The sequence below is a fragment of the Perca flavescens genome, chromosome 5, assembly GCF_004354835.1.
Source record: "Perca flavescens isolate YP-PL-M2 chromosome 5, PFLA_1.0, whole genome shotgun sequence".
NCBI lineage: Eukaryota > Metazoa > Chordata > Actinopteri > Perciformes > Percidae > Perca > Perca flavescens.
In genome coordinates, this window is record NC_041335.1 from 21,288,669 (window position 1) to 21,310,118 (window position 21,450).

At 41.1% G+C, this 21,450-nt stretch overlaps 2 protein-coding genes across 2 annotated transcripts in view; one reads left to right on the forward strand and one right to left on the reverse strand.

The window, feature by feature from the left end:
• The window catches only part of smarcad1a (SNF2 related chromatin remodeling ATPase with DExD box 1a), a 14,926-nt gene extending 233 nt beyond the window's left edge, over positions 1 to 14,693 (forward strand). Inside the window, exons 1-23 of the mRNA XM_028578807.1 lie at positions 1 to 274; positions 725 to 863; positions 945 to 1,074; positions 1,363 to 1,432; positions 1,871 to 1,965; positions 2,256 to 2,360; positions 2,948 to 3,026; positions 3,161 to 3,849; positions 4,672 to 4,868; positions 6,552 to 6,642; positions 7,121 to 7,220; positions 7,573 to 7,632; positions 7,831 to 7,906; positions 8,040 to 8,175; positions 8,339 to 8,470; positions 8,727 to 8,822; positions 9,079 to 9,196; positions 9,280 to 9,395; positions 9,533 to 9,721; positions 9,835 to 9,953; positions 11,154 to 11,336; positions 12,071 to 12,177; positions 13,782 to 14,693. The exon at positions 1 to 274 is cut by the window's left edge and continues 233 nt beyond it. Coding sequence (XP_028434608.1) covers positions 166 to 274; positions 725 to 863; positions 945 to 1,074; positions 1,363 to 1,432; positions 1,871 to 1,965; positions 2,256 to 2,360; positions 2,948 to 3,026; positions 3,161 to 3,849; positions 4,672 to 4,868; positions 6,552 to 6,642; positions 7,121 to 7,220; positions 7,573 to 7,632; positions 7,831 to 7,906; positions 8,040 to 8,175; positions 8,339 to 8,470; positions 8,727 to 8,822; positions 9,079 to 9,196; positions 9,280 to 9,395; positions 9,533 to 9,721; positions 9,835 to 9,953; positions 11,154 to 11,336; positions 12,071 to 12,177; positions 13,782 to 13,846 — 3,201 coding nt within the window. The 5' untranslated portion in view covers positions 1 to 165 and the 3' untranslated portion in view covers positions 13,847 to 14,693. The remainder of the gene's footprint in view (positions 275 to 724; positions 864 to 944; positions 1,075 to 1,362; positions 1,433 to 1,870; positions 1,966 to 2,255; positions 2,361 to 2,947; positions 3,027 to 3,160; positions 3,850 to 4,671; positions 4,869 to 6,551; positions 6,643 to 7,120; positions 7,221 to 7,572; positions 7,633 to 7,830; positions 7,907 to 8,039; positions 8,176 to 8,338; positions 8,471 to 8,726; positions 8,823 to 9,078; positions 9,197 to 9,279; positions 9,396 to 9,532; positions 9,722 to 9,834; positions 9,954 to 11,153; positions 11,337 to 12,070; positions 12,178 to 13,781) is intronic.
• A 2,989-nt stretch (positions 14,694 to 17,682) lies between these two features.
• prf1.5 (perforin 1.5) lies at positions 17,683 to 21,092 on the reverse strand. The gene is made up of 5 exons (XM_028578478.1): positions 20,733 to 21,092; positions 20,113 to 20,388; positions 19,658 to 19,929; positions 19,026 to 19,167; positions 17,683 to 18,842 (listed from the first exon to the last, which is right to left on the reverse strand). Exons 1-5 carry the CDS (start codon positions 20,754 to 20,756, stop codon positions 17,955 to 17,957), a joined length of 1,602 nt encoding a protein of 533 aa, XP_028434279.1. The 5' UTR covers positions 20,757 to 21,092; the 3' UTR covers positions 17,683 to 17,954.
• Between the last annotated feature and the right edge of the window lie 358 nt (positions 21,093 to 21,450).

Genomic DNA, 21,450 nt, shown 5'->3' on the forward strand with positions numbered 1-21,450 from the left:
GCCCTGGCTGCTATGCTAACACCCGACGCTTGGTAACCTTAGGAAACGTTAGGTTGTCTCATTGGCTCACGGGAACATTGTGCTTCATGCGGCAGGACAGAGAAAATACTACTGACTTGAAAGAGACAAAGAGCTGCCGCTATCAGACACGAACAGACTGTTAACATGTTCAATTTAGACCGTTTTCGTTTTGACAAGAAGGCGGCGACGACAACAAACAAAGACCAGGATAGCGGATCCAATAGTCCAGAGTCTGAGAAGGAGAACAAGCCAGGTAACTAACGTTAGCAGATGTAAAGCTAACGTTAGCTTACGATGCTGTTAGCCAGATGTGTCAAGTATGCTATCGTTAGCAGTAGTTAGGTAACATGGTTATTATTAACATGCTGTCTTTTCCCGCAGGTCAAAGTGACTATTTCCCGAAGTAACAGTGGGGTTTGCGCCCATGGAACCAAAACTGTCTTAGTTTCTGATGTAACGTTATCTAGAACTGTAACATCTTCATCATTGCAGTGAGATTGTGTGCCTGTGTTGCAGCGTTACATGACCCCTCAGCCTTCCAGAGTTACTGGTCAATATTCTCAGGTGTCGCTCTCCTTGCTGTAATCACCCCACTTGCAACAGTTGCATTTAAATAGTAGGGAAGCCAAGCGTTAAGTCTACAGTATTGTGCATTACTGCCATGAATGCATATGCTAACTTGTTTTTAACATTGTGCCTCCAGCTCAGATGAAACCTGTCAAAGCCTCACCAAAGCCCCATGTGCGAGGAGTGGTTTTTGAGGAAGTCCTTACAATTGACTTGGAGGAGGATGAGCTTCTCTCTGAAACAAAGACCAAAATTCCATTAAACAGGAAGTCCAAGTAAGTGTAAACTGAAATTACGATTCATCATGTTCATGCTGATTCATACTGCTTCACAGTCCTCTTGTCTGACTTCTGTAGGAATCCCAAAGGGAAATCATCCCAAAATGTGACATCGGATTACACAGATGACGAGGACAAAGAAATGGAGGAGAACATGAACAGAGTACTGGAGATGTTTCCTCAGTTGTCAAGGACCGAGGTACTGGAGGTGAGTTAAGATGGAGGCGTTGCAACTTCTCAACATAGAACACATTAGTTTGACTCCATGGACATCCAAAGCCAATTTGAAGGATCTGTATTGTGGTGTTACTCTGTCAAACCTATCTTGGTTGATTTTACTGACTGTACACCAACTTTAGGCTAAATCTGTTTTCATGATAACGTATTTAATTTTACGTAACAGCCAGCTATAATTTGGACCCTGTTGATATGACACAGTCCCTTTTTAATCTCTTGATTTTCTCTGTTCAAAGCACCTTGTCTGTTCCCTTTTCAGGTTATTAGGAGCACAAGCACATTGGATGGGGCTGTAGCTGCATGCCTTTTAAAGTTTGGTGATAAAGAAGGTAAACAATTAATTTTTCATAAGCACATGACAGTCCATGCTCAATTCAATCAAGTTTCATTTGTCACATTGAATTGATAAGGTTGAACAAGAGTTAAACACTTTACTTGAAGGAATTTTAGCTTAAAGAAGGCTTATGTTTTATAGTTAAAAAAAAAAAAAAACACAAAGTAAAGAGGAAAAAGGTTTTACTTAGTTTTTTTGTGTTTTGTGATATGTTCAACAATATTTGGCTCATTCTCATCGCAATAAAAAAAAAATGTAACACTTGATGCAAGAAGTTATTACTAAAGCTGGTGTGCAGGTGGAGAAAAGTAGTAGTTGCAGTAAACACACACACACACACACACACACACACACACACACACACACACACGTACGTCTACTTTTCTCAATCAGTTGGCTACTTTTGAGAACACTGGCTGCTTTATGTTCTTAGCCCCTGACCAAGGCAGGAAAAGAAAGCAGGATGGATCCAGCGGTTCTCAGGAAAGTGGTGAAATTCAACCCAGCAAGAAGAGAAGGTCATCAGTGGTAAGATTAGAATGATAACCTTTATGATTTAATACAATGGCTTAACATGTACACATTTTTTTAAGATCCTGTCAAGTACAACAAAAGCCATTTCATTTTACACTGCAGAGAAAGAACTGTCCAAAAAGTTTTTTTTACACAGACAGACAAATGTATGCATATATTAAGAAAATCAGACATTATGTATTAATGAGGCCTGATGCAGAAAATATTATATTTGAGGTGGTAAGGTGGCTTCCTATGTTTTTTTTTTTTTTTTTTTATACACCTTTTCTTATTCAAACCAAAAGGTTTCTGAAGAAGAAGATGATGATGAAAGCAAAGAGCCAAACTGGGAGAAGCAGGAAGCCATGGTCCGAAGACTGCAGAAAAAGTTTCCTGACCAGGACAAGGAGGTGAGAACGCACTTGTCCCTCTCTTTAACGCATTAAGTCATTTCATTTTGAAATAATTTTAGTTTAATCTGATTCTGCCCTCTCAAGTGGTTTATACTCTACATAACGTAAAACTAAGCTGTGTTTGTGACTGAGCCTTTGAGTTTATGTCACATGATCCAGTATAATGTGATGGCACAAGTCCAGCATCAGAAGCCTTGCAGCTTAAAACTCTTAAGCACATTCAGATCATTATGACAACTCGCACACTACTTATGCCATGTTTCCATTTAATAGTCTCCCCAAAATATTCTTAAATGTTAAACAAAGATAATTTCCTAAAATGAAAAGAACTGTTTTGAAGCAAAGACAAATGAAGGCGTAAGCCGTGTGTTTCACCAATAAAGCCTTAGCAAAACTGACTACTTAACTGATCTATCATCTGTTTTGCAGCTTCTTAAAAGGATGGCTGACAATAGAAAATTACTTAATAGCCACGGCAGACGACAATGATAAAAGAACAAATTGTAGATTTTCCAAGGCTGTTTCTGCAAACGGTGGATCTTGTTTTTTAGTTCTAACCCTTGCTTATGTGTGTCATGTTGTAGGAGCTGCGGATGGTGCTGCAGGAACACGACTGGAATGTTGACGATGCTCTGCAGGTTCTACAAATGTTCTCAGACCCAGGTGTGAACGCTTCATCTGAATCTAGCCGTCTTTTCACTGACCTCCTGTATACGTGTCCTTATAACTGTCATGTTTCATAACGGATTGTGGTACAGATTCAGGCTCAAGTCATTTTTCTTCTTTTCTGTTGTCAGATGCCAGTTTCAGCTCACCTGACACCGAAGAAAAGAAATCCAGTAAATCGAAGAGCAAAGACAAGTCGAGCAAGGGCCACAGGAAGTTGACGCGCGACAAAGACCATGGAGACAGTACAAGTAGCAGAGGTCAAAACGACTGTTCCGAAGACCATATAATTATTAGTGAAACAGATGAGGAGCGTATAGATGATTCAGATGCTACAAAGGACAGTGAAGACTCAGACAGTGAAGATTCCAAACACAGAAGTAGCGCTTCCACTCTGTCAAACAGGCTTAAAAAAAGTTCTGACTCCGTATCCTCATCCTCCTCTGTCAAGAAAACAACTACCTCTTCCTCCCTGAAGCCGTCCTCTTCTTCCTCTGCTGCTCAGATGCTGTCCAGATTTGCCAGTGGGACCAGTATAGCTAAGAAGCAGGCAGTAGAAAGAAAGAAGAAGGCACGCGCATCAGACGATTATATCAGTTCTGAGGGGGAAAATGACGATGAAGAGGAGACAGTTAGTAGTGAGTTTGAGGACTCTGATGATGAGCTGGATTCTAACGGTGGCATGACAGATCTGAAGAAAGAGATACTCAAGTTTTTCCAGGATGCAACGATCGATGAGCTGTCGCTTATCGCTGGGTGCTCTGTTAAAAAGGCCCAGAAGATTGTGGAACTGAGGCCCTTTGATAGCTGGCAAAGCCTGGTGAGAGAGAGTGTGTTTGTGTGTGCGTGTTTCTGAACAATTGAGACAAAAAATATCAAATAGACGTCATGCAGGTGATTCCTTCATTTGAAATGAAAGAGTTTGCACAAGTTATCAATGGGAAAAGTTGTAAAAACAAAGTGTTACAGTCAGCCGTAGTCTGAATGTTTCCTATGAAACACCTGGAAAATGACTTCATGACTTGTTGAGTTTCTGTCACACTGTATTCACTTGTTGTGCGTGCTACATCAAGGTGTTCGTGTAGAGACAAGATATTTCTTACAATCTTTTGAATAGCAGAACTCTTCACCGCCTGACATATCTCACCTCATGCTCTCTTTTATCAGATTTACTTCATTCATTGTCCAAACATCTGTCAACAGAGAGTAAATGTTAGCGTTGCTGGCCCTGTCATAATTATTATGTTGCAATAATAGAGCATTGACATATTTAATACCTTTTTGTATAAACCAAGCTCAACGAAAAGGTAGTGTTGTTGGCACCTTTTTATTATAAGTTTGGCTTATAATAAATAAAACTATTGTTTGGCTTTATAAGGTTTTTAACAAGATGGGCTTAAAAAAAACACTACCCTGATCATAGATATATGAAACCTGGCAGCGCAGTACAGTCTGCTTTTCAATGCAGTTGCACCAGTGAAGTAATTTAGTGATTCTCAAACATTTTGTCCCTATCCACTGTCGGGTCATTTAATGACTTATCAGAGTTCTCGCTAATAGATTGTGCAGTAGTAGTCAATGGCTACTGTCTAAATACTCAACATATTGTGTGAATTATACCTGTACGTTCTTTCCTCTTCAGATTGATGTCTTCCATAAGGATAATGGACTGTCGGATTCCTTACTGCTGGGCTGCAGAGTCGTCCTCAAAGAGCGGCAGGTTGTCCTGGGGCTGATGTCCAAATGCAATACCATTTCCTCAAAAATGTTCAAACAGGTCACTCAGGTGATGGAGAGGGGCACAGGGTCCATGAAGCAGCCCAGTTTACTCAACAGTCAGTGAGTAAAATGCACCTAAACATGTACTGTAACTAGAAGGGCACTCTGAGAGTGCAGACTTTTATTTTTTTTGTTTTGTATCTCATCTTGATTGTGGAGCATTTCCTGGAAAGGAAAAAAAATATATATATACATACATACATACATACATACATACATACATACATATACACACACACACGGCTGGGCAATATATCGATATTACATCGATATATTAGGCTAGATATTGTCTTAAATATTGGCATTGGCATTACACACACATTACACCACAATGAGTGGCACTACACACGTGCCACTCATTGACTCCTGCTCCTTTCCACTAATCCTCATGGAGTTCTTCTGTTTTCCTTCCATGGAGCAGACATGAAAACTATTTTACTTTTTAGTTTACATTCTGCTGTCTGTCAGTCAGTGTTGCAGGCAGGTTAGCCAGCTGCTGTACACTCTGCTGCTGACAGACTGCAGAGACGTTTACTGAAAACAGTCAGTATTTCTCTGTGGTAACAATGCTTTTTGGCAATAAATCTTATACCATTGGAAAACCTGTTTAGTTTTCAAATGGTGCCCCATTTGTAAGGAACATGCATTTGTGGGATGAGCAGCAGCGCTGAGTATGTGGGTTGCGCCCATGAAAAATTTGCCAAATCTTCTCTGCCAATGCCAAACGGCTTATTCTGACATTGACTCGTTTGGTGTATTGGATGATTGAAGTTTGAAGAAACAAGACATATTGGCAATTTAACAATGTATTCATTTCACAAACAATCGCCTCAGTAGCGTGTGGAAGAATCATACACAGTCACAACAGCCTGGCAGCTCCTCCTCATGCTGGTCACCAGCCTGGTCACACACTGTGGGAGGCATCCCATTCTACAACCAGCATTTGTCGCAAGTCCGCCAACATTGTTGTGTTGGTCACTCTGGCACGCCCAAGCTGATCCCACAAGTGTTCAATGGGGTTGAGGTCAGGACTGCTGGCAGGCCATTCCATCCTCTCCACTCCCACATTCTGGAGGTAGTCTCTGATAAACCCCGCCCTGCGAGGGCGAGCGTTGTCATCTTGGAGGATAGAGTTCGTTCCCAGACTGCGGAGATATGGGATTGCCACTGGTTGCAGAATCTCATCTCTATGTCTCTCTGTATTGAGATTGCCTCCAATGATGACAAGCCTCGTTTTTCCAGTGAGGGAGATGCCGCCCCACACCATCACACTGCCTCCACCAAAAGCTGTTACTCTATCGGTGCAGCAATCAGCATAGTGTTCTCCGCGTCTTCTCCACACTTTGACCCTACAATCCAACTGCCATAGGCAGAATCTGGAATTATCACTGAATATAACGTTCCTCCACATGTTCAGGTTCCAGTGCACGTGTTGCATATGTTTGGCATTGGCAGAGAAGATTCGGCAAATTTTTCATGGCCGCAACCCACACACTCAGCGCTGCTGCTCATTCCACAAATGCATGTTCCTTACAAATGGGGCACTCGACTTCGCACATTTTTAAATTATTCCAGACACTTTTTTTCTTGACATCTTGCATGCCGATAGTTGCAGCAGTTTTGCATTTGTGTTTCCATAAATGATGCATCAGGACTATTTGTGACAGTTGGCTTACAGTATGTGTTTTGATGAAAATGAGGGATCCCATTCTTGTTCTCAGTCGGTTATTGGTTGTCTTTCAGGTACCAGCTGAAACCTTATCAGCTGATTGGTCTGAAGTGGCTGCTACTTCTGCATGAGCACAAACTGAGTGGTATCCTTGCTGATGAAATGGTAAGGTGCACTACCAACATTTATGTGTTGATCACAAGCCCAGAATGAAAAACAAATGAAATGTAAACATTTATTCAGCCAAGCAGGGCAGCAGGTGCTTACCCTTTGTGTAAGTCACCACTCGATGAGTCATACTGTGCCACTGTCAAAGAGGGTTTTGTTTGAATATGTAGCCATTCTGCAGGTGAATAAACCATCAGAAAGTACAGAGAAGAAAGAAGAAGAGTTCAAGCAGCAGAGAGTTAAATATGTTGTTTTAGCCCAAGACGATGAGAACTTTGATTGGTATGGTTTAGTAAAACTGCAGTGCTGTTAAAGTCTGTCAGGATATTTGCTGTTAATACTTGTCATATGTCGTGTCTGAAGTGCAGATGTTCAAATATCTTTTGTTTGTCCATTTGGCTCTTTCTTTATCTTAGTGCTTAATATCTGACTGACTCTGTATCTCTCCATCTCTCTTTGACTCTTCTGCTCTCAGGGTTTGGGAAAAACTATCCAGGCTATAGCGTTTCTGGCCCAGCTGTACCAGAATGGAATAGACGGTCCTCACCTCATCACTGTGCCGGCCTCTACGTTGGGTAATGATCTCCGTAAATCACACCCTTTGCTACTTTGCTTCATATTATCTAATCTAACAACACACATTTAGATGATAATGTTTAGCATAACGGCACATAGTGTCTGTTGTCTAAGGCCATGTTTACACATAGAATTTACTGTTTGCAAAAAGGACCTTTTTTGGGAGGAGGAAACAAAGTAATGCTCTTTTTACCTCACCTGTTGCTCTGGTGTATCTAAACTAGATAGATACTACCTTGTGTCTGTTTATGGAACTTCTTGGAGCTCATTTTTTTACTTTGTAAAATGAGAAAAAAAAAAAAAAATCATTAATTTATGATTAATGCTTATTTAATTATCTCTGTCTTGTAGATAACTGGGTCAGAGAGCTGAAGCTGTGGTGCCCAAGCCTCAAAGTGCTAGTCTATTGTGGTATGACTCTATTTTTTACATGTTTTTACAATAACTTCTCTCATGTTGTCTTTCTTATGTGAACCCTGCAATTGATCTGGGAACCTTAAGTGTTCAGTGTGATCGAGCGTATATTTTGATGCGGTGCTGTTGTTACTCTGTACACAGCCTTATTTATGGTATTATGGTTTGAGCAGTGTATCCATATGTTGTGTGCAGGATCTGTGGAGGACCGCCGCTACCTCAAACACGACCTCCTCAATGGAGATGATGAGTGCAACGTCATTGTGACAACGTGAGCAAACACTTTCTGTGCCGGTGACTACAGGGCCATTAAGAGCCTGAAGCAACTTGTCACTCACACCTACACGCAAAGTCATGGGGTACATTTGTTTTATTCCGCTTTGCTTGTTTGATTTGTTTTACAGGTATAACATGGCCATAGGAAATGCCAACGACCGAAGCCTTTTCCGTAAGCTGCGTCTGAAGTATGCTGTGTTTGATGAAGGTCACATGCTGAAGAACATGAACTCTCTGCGCTACCGCCACCTTATGGACATTAACGTTAGTTCACTGACATTTTGCAATTTATTTTCTACCACCACCAACTACCCATTTCTGTTGTATCTTCACATCTGTCATCAGAATGATTTGCCTTTCTATCCAGAAGTATTGCATATAACAGTGCAGGATGTCTCTTTTTCTCTCTCTCTCTCTTTCCCTGCAGGCTGAGCATCGCTTGCTTCTGACAGGAACTCCTTTACAGAACAACCTCTTAGAGCTGATGTCTCTCCTGAACTTCATCATGCCTTCCATGTTCTCCAGCTCCACTACACAGCTCTCCAAAATGTTTTCTATGGTGTGTGTGTTAGACCGATATGCTATTTGAAGCTGGATGAATGGATAGCTCAGATTATAGCAACACTCCTGGTACTTTCACAAATTAACAGGCTGTGTGAACACATCCTGGCCCTCCACGGTCTTTTAGTCCCTTGAAAAGTTTAAAAACTACAACCTATTTTGCCTTGCAAGCTGTATAACCAGCCCAGAAAGTCGTTTTTTTTAGTTCTCTTGGCCCATCTGACCAAAGTGTTTACTGTTTTATGTTGTGTCAGAAATCCCATGAGGAGCAGAGCCGCTTTGAGAGGGATCGTATTTCTCAGGCCAAACTCATCATGAAACCTTTTATCCTCCGAAGAGTGAAGAGCGAGGTAAGTTGATGAAGTTACAGATTTGTATTGTGTAAATATCATGTATGTGGAAGGTGTGTTCTCTAGGGAAATATGGCATAAAAACTTAATTTCCTCAGCATTTCTTACTTATTTCAGTATTCTGCTGAAGCACACTTCACACAAACCGGTTTTCTAGGGCATCCCCATTTGCTAAATAATGGTCACAGTGAGAGTAATTATAGTTCAAATCCTGTGTAAGTATTGTGAACAACTAACGGTCTTCCCTTTCTTCCAGGTCCTCAAGCAGCTGCCAGCCAAGGAAGAGCGGGTAGAGTCCTGCCCGATGAGTGAGAAACAGCAGGTTCTCTACCAGACCCTCTTAAATAAACTCAAGGCTTCAGCCAATGGCGAAAGTAAGCCTGATTCACTGTTGTACATCAGTGTTATTTTGTGCAAATAACAGAAATTAAATGTCTGGTTAACATTTTCTCTGCAGAACACGAGTTGTGTAATGTGATGATGCAGTTGAGGAAGATGGCCAACCACCCTTTGCTTCATAGACAGTACTACACCACAGAAAAGCTCAAAGCCATGAGCAAACTCATGCTCAAGGTCAGTCCTACTCCCTGTTTTTCTTCAATATTTCAACTGTTTTTTTTTATTCCACACTAATGCCCCTCCTTTTTACTGTTCCCTCTGTACCATTTTTGGGGTACATCTCTGCCTTCATTCTTTCTCTCCCTCCACAGGAGCCAACTCACTTTGATGCAGATGCTGCTCTGATCCAGGAGGACATGGAAGTGATGTCAGACTTTGAGCTGCATCGTCTGTGCCAGCAGTACTCCTCTATCAGCTCCTACCAGCTTGAAAACAATCTCCTGCTTGACTCTGGGAAATTCCTCCTCCTCACAGAGCTGCTGGCCTCACTTAAAACCAAGGTTAATACAAATGTGCAGAACCATGTCTCAGGTGCATGCAGGGGGAGTGCAGGCTGCGTTTACCAACGAGTTAACATCTTATCCTGTAACATAGCTTTTCCTCTGTCTTACAGGGAGACCGAGTGGTATTATTCAGTCAGTTCACCATGATGCTGGACATTGTGGAGGTGCTGCTGAAACATCTTAAGCATCGTTACGTCCGACTGGATGGATCCACACCCATAGCCAACAGGTCAGCGTTGTACAGTTCATTGAAGTCAAATCAGTTGTAGCCAACAAGGCAGGATCATGAAATATAATCTTATTAATTCAAAATCTATTTAGTAGGGTTGTCAATTGATTCAAATATTTAATCATGATTAATCACAATTTTTTATCTGTTCTGAATGTACTTTTAAAAGGGGTATTTTAAGTTGTTTTTTTAATGCTCTCATCAACGAGGGAGCTGACAAATATGCTTGCTTTGTGCAAATCTTTATTATGATTGCAACAATCCAAAAACAATGACAAATGCTGTCATTTTTCTCCAGAATAACCTCAAAGGTACTGTATACTCAAAAAATATGCTGAAAGATCAATATGGCAAACTCATGCCCATCATGCAACCGCAGATGGGCATATTGACCTGAATGGAACATTACTTGGTAATGCTAACACAATGTAGTGTTACACCTTACACTTATAAAGGTTAACTAAACATCCCATTTTTTTAAAGCAGCTAAACACAAAACAATGGACCTTGTGCACTACAGACAAATTAAATGTAACCATGTAATTTAACAATACAATTTTGTTTAACGGCACACAAAAAGATCCCCTTCTGCTAAGTGGGATAAAAACAGGTTGATACAAAAAATGTAATTAAAACAAAAAATAAATAAGTGTGAGAGAAACATGGATGGCTCGGTGGAGGCTATGTGCAAGGCATATGCTCCAACGGGAGTTGCCTGGCTGCTGTGCTGACTTTATGTTCAATGTCCCACTGTCTGGCTACTTGCAGAAAGTGCCTGCCGCACGCTCCGGCAAAATGCCTCTCCTATCTTCATAACAGTCAAAGCATGCAACCGAAAGTTCCCACCGTGGGTCAAAATAATGTGCTGTGGGCGCCAGGGTAGCTCATCTGGTAGAGCGTGCGCCCAGTCCTTGTCATATATCTAAGCTGTCCTATCGAATAAAGGCCTAAAATGCCAAAAGAATTATAAATAATGTGCTGTGACCTCGAGGTAACTGTGATTACAGAAATCTCCCGGGCTCCATCGCTACGGATCGGTGCAAGGGACCAAAGTACAGAACACGCGTGCGTTAATCAGGCGTCAAAATCTGTGGCGTTAAAAGGAATTTGCTTTAACTCGTTATTATCATGTTCATTTTGACATACCTCCACATAAACTGTGTCACATGTCATGATTAAAATTATTTCTTTGTCCTGCAGGATTGTGTTGATTGATGAGTTCAACACGGATCCTGACATATTTGTGTTCCTGTTGTCAACACGTGCTGGCGGCCTGGGAATCAACCTCACCTCCGCTAATGTTGTCATCCTTCATGACATCGACTTCAATCCCTACAATGACAAACAGGCAGAGGACAGATGTCACCGCGTAGGCCAGACCAAGTAAGATGGAATCTGTAAATTATACTCTAATATTCTTATGGGAGGATTTTTACCTAATGAGAAATTTTTACCTAATTTCTGTCCAATTTGTCAACAATTGGACAGAAAGCACTTGCGCTGTATGCATGCAGATTCTGTAGATTCAAATCTCAGAATATTACAGTAGGTATTCATTGCAATTGCAGGACCACCTCAAGTAAAAATGTTGAACCTTGCCCTGGACTTTCAGCTGTGAAAAGGCCCTAAAGGTCAAAAGTTGAATTATAGCTGTACATTATGTCCTGTTCAGGTTGAGGTCTTCCATTTTTATGCCAAATCAAAGCATGAATTTGTCATGAACGTGTCTTAATGTGGCATTTTGGAGGAATGTTTCAGCATTTTTATCAATTCTCGAGTGGTCAAAAATTGTTAAAATGTGCACCAAATCCGTGCAACAAATTCTATCAACCCAAAAACTGCCCCACAACTTATGAGGCATAAGTGAGCCTGATATAGCCATCATATACTCATATTAATTAATCAATTATTTAATTAATATTTATTTCTGATTCATGACTAGAAAACTTGACAGCTTTCAAATGCTTTAGACGACTTCTGTGTGGAATCTACTGTTGACTTGCTATTACCCCCTAAACATGCCCTGTCCCCTACCCCTCTAGAAAAGGGGGAGCAATGCTAAGGGATTAATGTATTGATGTCCTGAAGTGACTAATATACCTTGCTGTGGGTGTCAGGACTGTACAGGTGATTAAGCTGATCAGCAAGGACAGCATAGATGACTGCATGCTGCAGCTGAGCCAGAAGAAACTAAAGCTGGAGCAGGACATGACTACTGCTGACGGTAAGGAGATTTGTACTCTCTTGACTGCATGCACACAATCTTTGTAATAAATACATGAAATTGATTTGAATTTGCCGATGCATTCTAAGTAATCAAAACAACAACAACAAAAAAGCAGTGCTGATTTCTTTAAGGAGTTCTGGCCATTTAAGCCCAAGCTATAGCCCTTAAGCTTACTTCTCAAAAGCAGTTTGACTTGTAAGATCGGATAAAAGCCCCAGGAACCGTCCTGTGTAAATACAGTTTGAACTAATCTGTACAGTTCCTGGGTTTGATGTTCTGTTCTTAAAATTTTAGGAAAAGCAAGAAAGGAGGGATTCCTCCAGGCTGTTTTGTATACAGAAATAACAATAACATATAATTACAATATGCAGCAGCACAATTTACAATATTAGGTAGATAAAGTACATATATACTCCGTATTGGTCCGAATATAAGACAAGAAAAAGTGGGGTCGTCTTATAATCAGTGTCTAGACTTTCAGCTGTTCAAGTTGCAGAACATAAGGGACGTCCTCTGTTTCAACAGCCAAAAGAGAATCAGCTATAAACTATAGAAATAAAATAATCCATTTTATTTTAATGTTACAAACAGTAAGGGTGTCACAATTTTGATTTTAAATTGAAATTGACCAAAATGAAGTCACAATCTCGAACTTCGAATTAAAAAATGGAATCGTCAGTGCTGCTGTCGGCTTGCCAAGCGGAAAAACACGTGTTAAAGTGCTGCGAGTACACCTCCTCCATCTTAGCTACAGCCAGTCAAAAGATAGCATGGCATGGATTTCCAGTGCCACAGTTACAAGCTCTGCTATGTGTGTGTACCATATTCTTCCACTGGCAGCACGGCTAACATGGCACGGCATCTCCGCAGGCACCACAAAAACATAGATTTATCTATTAAACCAACAACTGTAACACAAACTACAGTAACTGTGATTCAACGACGGACACTGCGTTTTTTTTGTTTTTTTTTGTTTTTGTATAAAGTTTAAAAAAAACGTCTTTTGCATGATAAAAATTTAAATGGGCTATACATGCTATTTCTTAACTGCTAATTAACTTGTTAGTCCTAACTTTGAACCAGGAAGTTGCGTTTTAAACTTTTTTTTTTCTGCGTGTGGGGAGCTACAGTATCTCACAAAAGTGAGTACACCCCTCACATTTTAGTAAATATTTCATATCTTTTAATGGGACAACACTGGAGAAATTACACTTTGCTACAATGTAAAGTATTAAGTGTACAGCTTGTATAACAGTGTAAATGTGCAGTCCCCTCAAAATAACTCAACATACAGCCATTAATGTCTAAACCGCTGGCAACAAAAGTCAGTACACCCCTATGTTAAATTCCCATAGAGGCAGGCAGATTTTTATTTTTAAAGGCCAGTTATTTCATGGATCCAGGATACTATGCATCCTGATAAAGTTCCCTTGTCCTTTGGAATTAAAATATTCCCACAAGGTAGTGACTAATCATCTGTCACTGCAAGTTGGTTAGCCATATTTCTGGGCACACAATGTTTGACTTGTGTTTACCCTAACCTTCTGAATGATTTGAAAATGGAAAAAAAACAACTGAATAAAGCATCATGTGTTCTTTAGGTGGTGGTGAGGGGACCATACCTGAAGATATGGCATCTTTGCTCAAAGCCTCACTAGGACTGTGATACGCAAACACATGAAACTTGACTGTACAAATACATTTTTGATAGCAATCTTGTGATTCTGGGCAGACTTGAGTGTTCTGACTGAACACACACACATACACACACACACACACACACACACACACACACACACACTTGTGTCTATACTGGGAAACTACTGAGACCATATGCTGCCATGAAACAAAGTTTTGATGTTGAGATCGGATTTACTGTGTAGCATGTTAGCTGTGCCTAAAACACTATTTTTTACATGCACACAGTTTTTGCTTCTACTTTGATTATGAGATCAGTATGTAAAGGCTAAACAAAAATGTTGCTTTTTTAAAATTACAACATGTTATCCAAGGTTACTTTGTAGAAACTTGAAAGTGGTGTTTTAAAGTTCAGACCCAACCGTCAGTAGTGCAGCATGTGGTGGAGTACCCCATGGTACTTGTTTGGACAAAAGTATCTGAATTTCACATAAGCCATGCAGTCTTATATTGTTCACATTCTGATAAAGGGGGCTGTATGCTGGTAAGGAAAAGTATGCCTACTGCTTATTAACACTTATAAAAATATTAAAGTTCTAGCAAGGAAATTGTGCAGAGATGGAGAATGGTTGATTTTTATACTATCCTTCCTACCTGACAGTGTTGGATCTTGCCTAATATACATGCTCTTACTTCAAAAGCCAGCTCTTAAAAAAAGAAAAATGGTTTACATCAGAACTTTTGTTGCTGCTCTAATCCACAGCAACATTGTATCAGCAGCAGATGATGACCACTTCACAGAAAATGTTGCTGTTCACATTGATTAGTTTTGATACCATTCCCGATCAAACGGTTTTGACAGCTGTGGTTGCATTAGAAAGTAAGCCAAGTATGTGGAAAATTCTCTTTAAGTGTCATGTGTCAAGGTTTATCGTATACCCTATATATTTTAAGGCAATTTTCTTGGCAAATGCAGGAGATACATGGTTGTGTCAGTGTAGTTGGTGAATTTAGTTTTTCTAGTTTGTAAAACTAGATAAACAAAATATGGAATGTTTAATGAGAACGATTTTTGAATTGGTTTCTTTGCTGTTTCTACTCCTTTTAAATATCTTGAGCTAAGCGACACAGAAGATGATTTAATGCAGCAGCTGCATTCATGTACTGTGTAAGTGGCTAATGTGTTGTAAGTGTACACGTGTAAGTGAAAAGCTTTTACTAAGTCATTTGTATGTTTATAAAGGTTCCTGTTTGAACAAAAAAATAAAAGTTGGAATAAAAGTTTGTGTGGTCATGCCTACAGCAATTCAGCAGGAGGAGCTGTCATTAAGAAAAAAATCTTTTAATTAAAAAAATCTTTCTTGAATTATCGTATTATTATACTACCAGTGATTTGGCAGCAGATGAAAGACTTGCACCTTAACGCCAGGTTTGGCAACAAAAAGGTCTGTGGTATACATTTAGTAAAGGTTTTCACTAAACCATGGGCTTTTCCCAATTCCCAAATTTGTACCTCCTCGACCCCCGATACTCCGGCTTGTGACCCAGAAATTGTTCTCAGTGCGCCATGTTGAAGGACGTCCCAATTCCTAAAATGCACATCGAGGAGTGATGATCGATCCTTGGAGGAGTCAAAATCGAGGATGCACTGATGTTTCCTCGCAGAAGACTTAACCCGCTGCATGTAAACGTAGAGGCGTGCCAGAGTGAGAGGAGGAGGAGGGAGAGAGAGAGCAAGTGAAAAGGGGAGACGGAGCAATAATATCCGCAGCTCTGTGGTTAATCTAACGTTACGGATCGGGCCAGTCGGATCAAATTAACAAATTAATATTCTTATTAATAGCGGGTGAAATAATATACAATCAAATATTAACATTCTAAAAGGTAAACCTAGCAGAGCTGCTGCCAGCAGGGGCGGAGCACAAAATTGTGGGCCCTGTAGAAAGGCATTTTCTATGGGCCCGTCCCTGCATCCACAGCTATGTTTTTGGGCCCTCCTCACACCAGGGCCCTGGGTACTCAGTCCCCTTTTTCCCCACAGTCCGACGCCCCTCTCTGTCGGACAGACCGCTTCATTTGTAAGATCATCTGAAAGATCCTCGAAACAGCAATTTAACTTCATTAGGATTATTTCAGAATCTAAAGGTCTAGTTTGGTTCGCTCTGTCCAGTTCATAACTACAGTTAGTTTTGCTGCTTAAATATCAGACGATATCCGCTGCAGTGGCATTTCTGTGCACATTGAAACGTTTACAAGCATAATCTCTAATCATTAAAGTAAATTACAATTTTTATATATATAACAATTTATTTTTAATGAATACATCTTTTAAAGTGTGTGTGTCCGTCCGTCCTTCTCCACGTTGTAAATTGAATTCACAGTAAATATATAGAAGTTTTCATGGACACTTCTGCTCCTCTGACAGAGATTATGAAATGCAGACAGCTGATGCAGTGGTGCTGCTCGTCATATTTTAATTGACGTCCCTTTTGATGACAGCTCTGAGGCAGAGACGTCTCGTGTTTGTTAAATGGCTGTTGCCTCCTGTGGGCGGGACTAAAACGCGAGGAGAGGAATCGGGGATGCACAAACTGGGAAATGGGAAAGGCCGGAAGATATGTAATGGAAGATTGCCCCTTCTGCATGCCACCGTGCCAGCGATAGCCCTGGCTGGAGGCATTATGTTTTCGGGTCATCTGCACATCCCATTCTTGCGAACACGATATCTCTGGAACTACTGAATCGAATTTCTTTAAATTTTGCAAAACCGTCCACTCGCGTTCTGATTAGATTTTGGTGGTCAAAGGTCCCGGTCACTGTGACCTCACGTCTGTCCATTCTCCTAAACGTGATATCTCAGGAACGCCTTGAGGGAACATATTAAAATTTGGCAAAAATGGCTAGCTAGGCTCAAGGATTAGCTGGTCTCTGTCACCTCACACAAATGTCTTAATAGAAGAAAATGAAGTGATGACAGGTTATATCCCAAAGGTCATCTTCACTGTGACATCATAATGTTGTGCAAAACACTTTTCTGACCATTATTCAATGCCGTAACTCAGACACAGAAGGGGAGCCATTTGGTCAGATACTGAATTGGTGACTCTAATCTTGGGTATCCACCTTGAAACTGTGGTGATTGTATCGATCAGGGGTCTTCTGTTTTGATAAACATACATTTAGCACCGTGAATCCTTTGGAATAACTATCTGTGAATCATTGTCCTTTTTCTTTTTTTTACACAAATAGGCTGATTTATATTTGCTAATAAAATGTTGTATTCATGTGAAGACATTTTAATTCTTGAAAACGTTCAAACATCGCAAAGGAACTCCCTTCATTCATGTTGCCAGATGATGGTCTAGTACCCTAAACGTCGCCTACTATTACATTTATTATTTGCAAGTTAGGCAGTGTGCGTGAGTTTCTCTGCAACTTTTGACTTATTAGCCCCCTCCGACACACCCGTCTCACATTACAGATGTGCAAAGTATTCTTCTGTAATAAAAAAACTTTTAAAAAATTAATAATTTGGTGGCCCCCCCTGCAGTAACTCTGAGGACCTCCTAGGGGCCCGGGACCACCTGTTGAAGATCTCTGGTATAGATGATCTGTGCTACCTGGTCGAAGATGTGTGTCCACAGTTTGCAAAAAAGTACACTTAATGAGTTTAATTTTTGAACAACATTCTACTAAGCTCATTTAGTTTTGTGCGAATTAAAAGAGAAAAAAACAACATAAAAACCTGTACTTTTTTGATAAGTCACTTATAAGAAAGGTTTGTAGAAACGTGTGTGTAGCCCTTGTGGTTATGAATGCATTATGTCATTGCATCAGACTTAATACAATTCAAGGTGACAATAGTAAATATCCTACATCAAAATTACTTTATTATATTATACTTTGGTTAGTTAATACTGAAATATTGTTTGCCATTATTACTATATGTCCATGTTAGAAACAATAGTCCACAAACCAATGTGACGTCACTGCTGCTGCGTTCACTATTTTTACAGTCTATGGTTAAAATGGGAAATGACAGCTTACTAGCTCTTGCTGAAAAATGTGCTACTTGAAAGTTTAAAATTATGCATGAAGAAACTGCTGAAATCTACATTAACATGTTTTAATCTAATCTACTCAGCGTTAGGGGAGTATCGTCCACACCTGAATCCTGTCAAGTGAGCATCACATTTGACGGTGTAGGTGAAATAGAGAACTCCTTTGCTCAGCTGACAGCTAAGAGAGTGAGTTCCTCGCTCGGGGAAGACCGCACATCTACCCGCTACGTCATTGTAAAGCACATCTCGATCCCAGACTTCAAACCTCAACGCCTGACCCAGTTCCACCGATCCAAAGCCATAAGTCACGTTCCACTCTGGGTCATTGTTGTCCATCACCGTATTGGTCTCCTCGTACATTCCGTTGTAGAAGATCTTCACGTAGGCGTCTGTTTTGGTGAAGGTGTCCGCCCTCAGACCTGCAGCTCTGTGGATCTCCAGCCTGAGAGTTCCTCTGCCAGCTCGCAGAGGACAGCAGTTATGGTCCAGGTTGGCAGTTGGGGAGCAGTTCTTAAGACGGACCTGGTCCTCCTGCAGCTGGTTATCTTTAATATACTCTGTGACAGTGCTTCTCAGATTAGCACTGATCTGTGAGTCCTCCACCAGATGATGCAAAGGGAAGATGCCGTAAGAAACCACATCAGGGTTGTCGTGGAGGCTGCTCATCCAGCTCTGGTACGCTTCAGATGGGTCCTCCTGGTAGAGGATGTCGGGGAAGTACCTCTCCCCTCCAATAACCTCAATCTTATGGGTCATGAAGCCTTGGTAGAAGCCCATGCTCATGTTACCCTTCAGGAGGTTCTCACACTTGTTGGAGAAGGATGCATTGCCAGGGAGGAAACCAAGAGCCATTCGGAGTTCAACATTCAAGCAGTTTTTGATGTCAGACTCGGAGAAACCCTTCAGCGTGGCCAGGCAGGTCCTGAATGCAGTGATTCGCCTCACCTTACCACCAAGCTGGACCTAAGAGACAGAACAAATAATAAAATGAAGGCTGAAAACTTCCTTTTGGCCTATCGGTAACACGATTCATATTTCTTGCCTACGTCATAATCTTCAGGATTATTTTTTCAGGATCAAAAAGACATGCTGCAGCATAATACCACAGTATGAAAGGGAGTAAAAGAGCACTGTCAACCACCTGACCTGGTGTATGTAGTGTGTTCCGTAGGTGTCTATCAGCCGTCTATATAGGGCTCTGTTCTGGCTCGTATTTAAACTCTGTGGGAGTCTTTTCAGATGCTTTGTGAACTCTGTGCTCAGCTGGGGGTGATCAGCCAGCCTGTAGCTGAAAAAACAAAAGGCATGTGGAGTTCAACACAATGAGAATAGAATCTTCACTCTTATGTGACAAACAATATACAGTCAAGTTCACCATAAGCTGTTGTAACTTTCCCAAAGTCTGTTTTTTCTAAGAAAACGACAGAAAAAGCTGCACACATCTGTGACCTATATATTTTAATTATACATTTGCCTTCTTTAAATGCATTGGATGCCAGCAAAATGAGCTAGTATGTGCACATAGCAATTACTATAATAATGTTGCAACTGGCATATCCACAGTAATATCCATACTTCTCCACAATTAATATCCAGTTATAACAAAACTAGATATAGATGGAACAATACTTTATTCAAATCCATTTGCCTCATCATAAGAATGTGTTTTTAGTGCAGACTATCAGTCTGATTAATGTAATAATCCTAGTAATTCTACATCAATCAGCCGGTTACATATGATTACAAAGCACCATTTTTACAAGCACACTCCTCTTTACCTGTAGTAGGTGCAACTGATTTCATGGATGGCAAAAGTGGCCTTGTCCACGCTGTGCTGCGACCGAGCAAACTTGGCCAAGTCTGAGCGGCTTCCTCCAAGCACTGCCTTGCCAATATTTTCTAAACTCAAGCCCAGGCCCCAGTTGTTGTTAACCAGGGAGTTGGAGCTGCGCAGCAGAGAATCCACAGAGTGGTGGAGGGCACTAGAAAGCTGCTTGCTGCAGCGGCTGAAGGGACGCCAGTCGAGCACAGCAGCTGGGAGCCTCTGAATCTGAGGAGAGAAGAGGCAGGATGTTGATTGGGAAGCAGGTGGAGGAAGAAAATAGTTATAGGAAGTGTGGAATAGTACAGAAGGAGGAGCAAAAAGAGAAAAAGTAGTTTGGATGGAAATAAGTTAAGGGAATTTTGACAGATTGAAGACACCATGGATAAGAGTGTGTGTTACAGTTTTCACCTGTCCTTTTTGGAAGCGGTTTGGACAGAGTGTACAGGTGTGGTTGTCAGCCAGATGAGCTTTGACATTGATGACATATGCCCCCGTTCGACGCATCCGCACCACATCAAAACCCTCTCCTGCCAGGTTGTGGCCCGGGACAAAAGGGGCTTTCTCACACTCTAACCCTGAGCCAACTCGACAGCCATGGACCCTGCAGACCTCCAACATGACCAGTAAACCCAATATAAACAGCCCAACGTTGCTCCTTTGGGATCCTCCAGCTTGCATGGTTACCTAAATGTAACAACACAGAGGGTGAGAAAGAAGTTGGTAAAGTCTATATTTTAATGATTGCTGCTTCTTCTTCTCGTAAACGATATAAAGCCCATTGTAGGCAGTTGCATTTTTTTGCCTTGTACTTAAACTAATTTCCATAGGTGTACCAGTGAGCAGACTGCTGGGTTGTTACTAGTTGCAAACTATCTAATATATGAGTTATGTCTGTCACATAGTAAATGCAGATGAGCTCCTAATCCTCTCTGCTTTATAAACTGGAGTAATCCTGCCACATATGTTGTGTCAACTGTGAAAACATGCACAACAGAGACATACAATACAACATAGACATGCACTCTTACCTTGGTCTGTATTCTATATATCATCCTTCAGGGTGTGTTCTCGTCCTCTTTTAGGAGTTGCCAGGCTGTAGCTTTCTCTGCCTACTGAAATACCACTTGGAGCTTTTAACAGCCAAGACAAACACATTTGTTGTGCCTCCCTCTTTTTACTAACCCCATCGATGGCGCAGCTCACCATAAAAAAGATGAAATGCAAACTGACTCAATTCTTGATCCTGCTGGAAATGAAATCACGGTTGAGAAAGCTTTGGCTTTACTGGCCAACTGTGCTGAAAGCCTGGGTGCTCTCTTTTGTCCGTCCTCTGCCCTATGAAAAAGACCGAGGAGGGAGTTCCCGTGCTTCAGCGTTGTGTGTATCTATCTCTCTCTCTCTCTCTCTCGCTCTCCTCCCCCCCCCCCCCCGGCCTTGACAATTTCCTCAGCATGAGTGGGTTTGTTTTCATGTTCATGACCCAGCTCTATGAATCCTTCACAGCTGTGTATGTTTTGTGTGCATGTGCATATGTGGGGGAGGGAGACTCACGAGAGAAAAGATGCTCATTGGTATGAGCACTCTTTACAAGAAATTGCTTTGTGTATGTACATGCATGGGAATGTACAGTACATTGGAGTGACTGTGTGATTTTTGTGTATATAATGTCTGAGGTGGCCTGTCTGTGTACTGATAACCTTACCAACATCATGGGGTCAGTTTTGCCATTGTCTATTTCTGGATGTG

Excerpts from the sequence above, each read along its gene's own strand:
- prf1.5 (XM_028578478.1), bottom strand. The coding sequence starts at position 20,756 with ATGATATATAGAATACAGACCAAG. Across the intron at positions 20,389-20,732 it reads TATATAGAATACAGACCAAG|GTAACCATGCAAGCTGGAGG; the intron begins GTAAGAGTGCAT and ends TGTTACATTTAG. Across the intron at positions 19,168-19,657 it reads ATCAGTTGCACCTACTACAG|CTACAGGCTGGCTGATCACC; the intron begins GTAAAGAGGAGT and ends TTGTTTTTTCAG.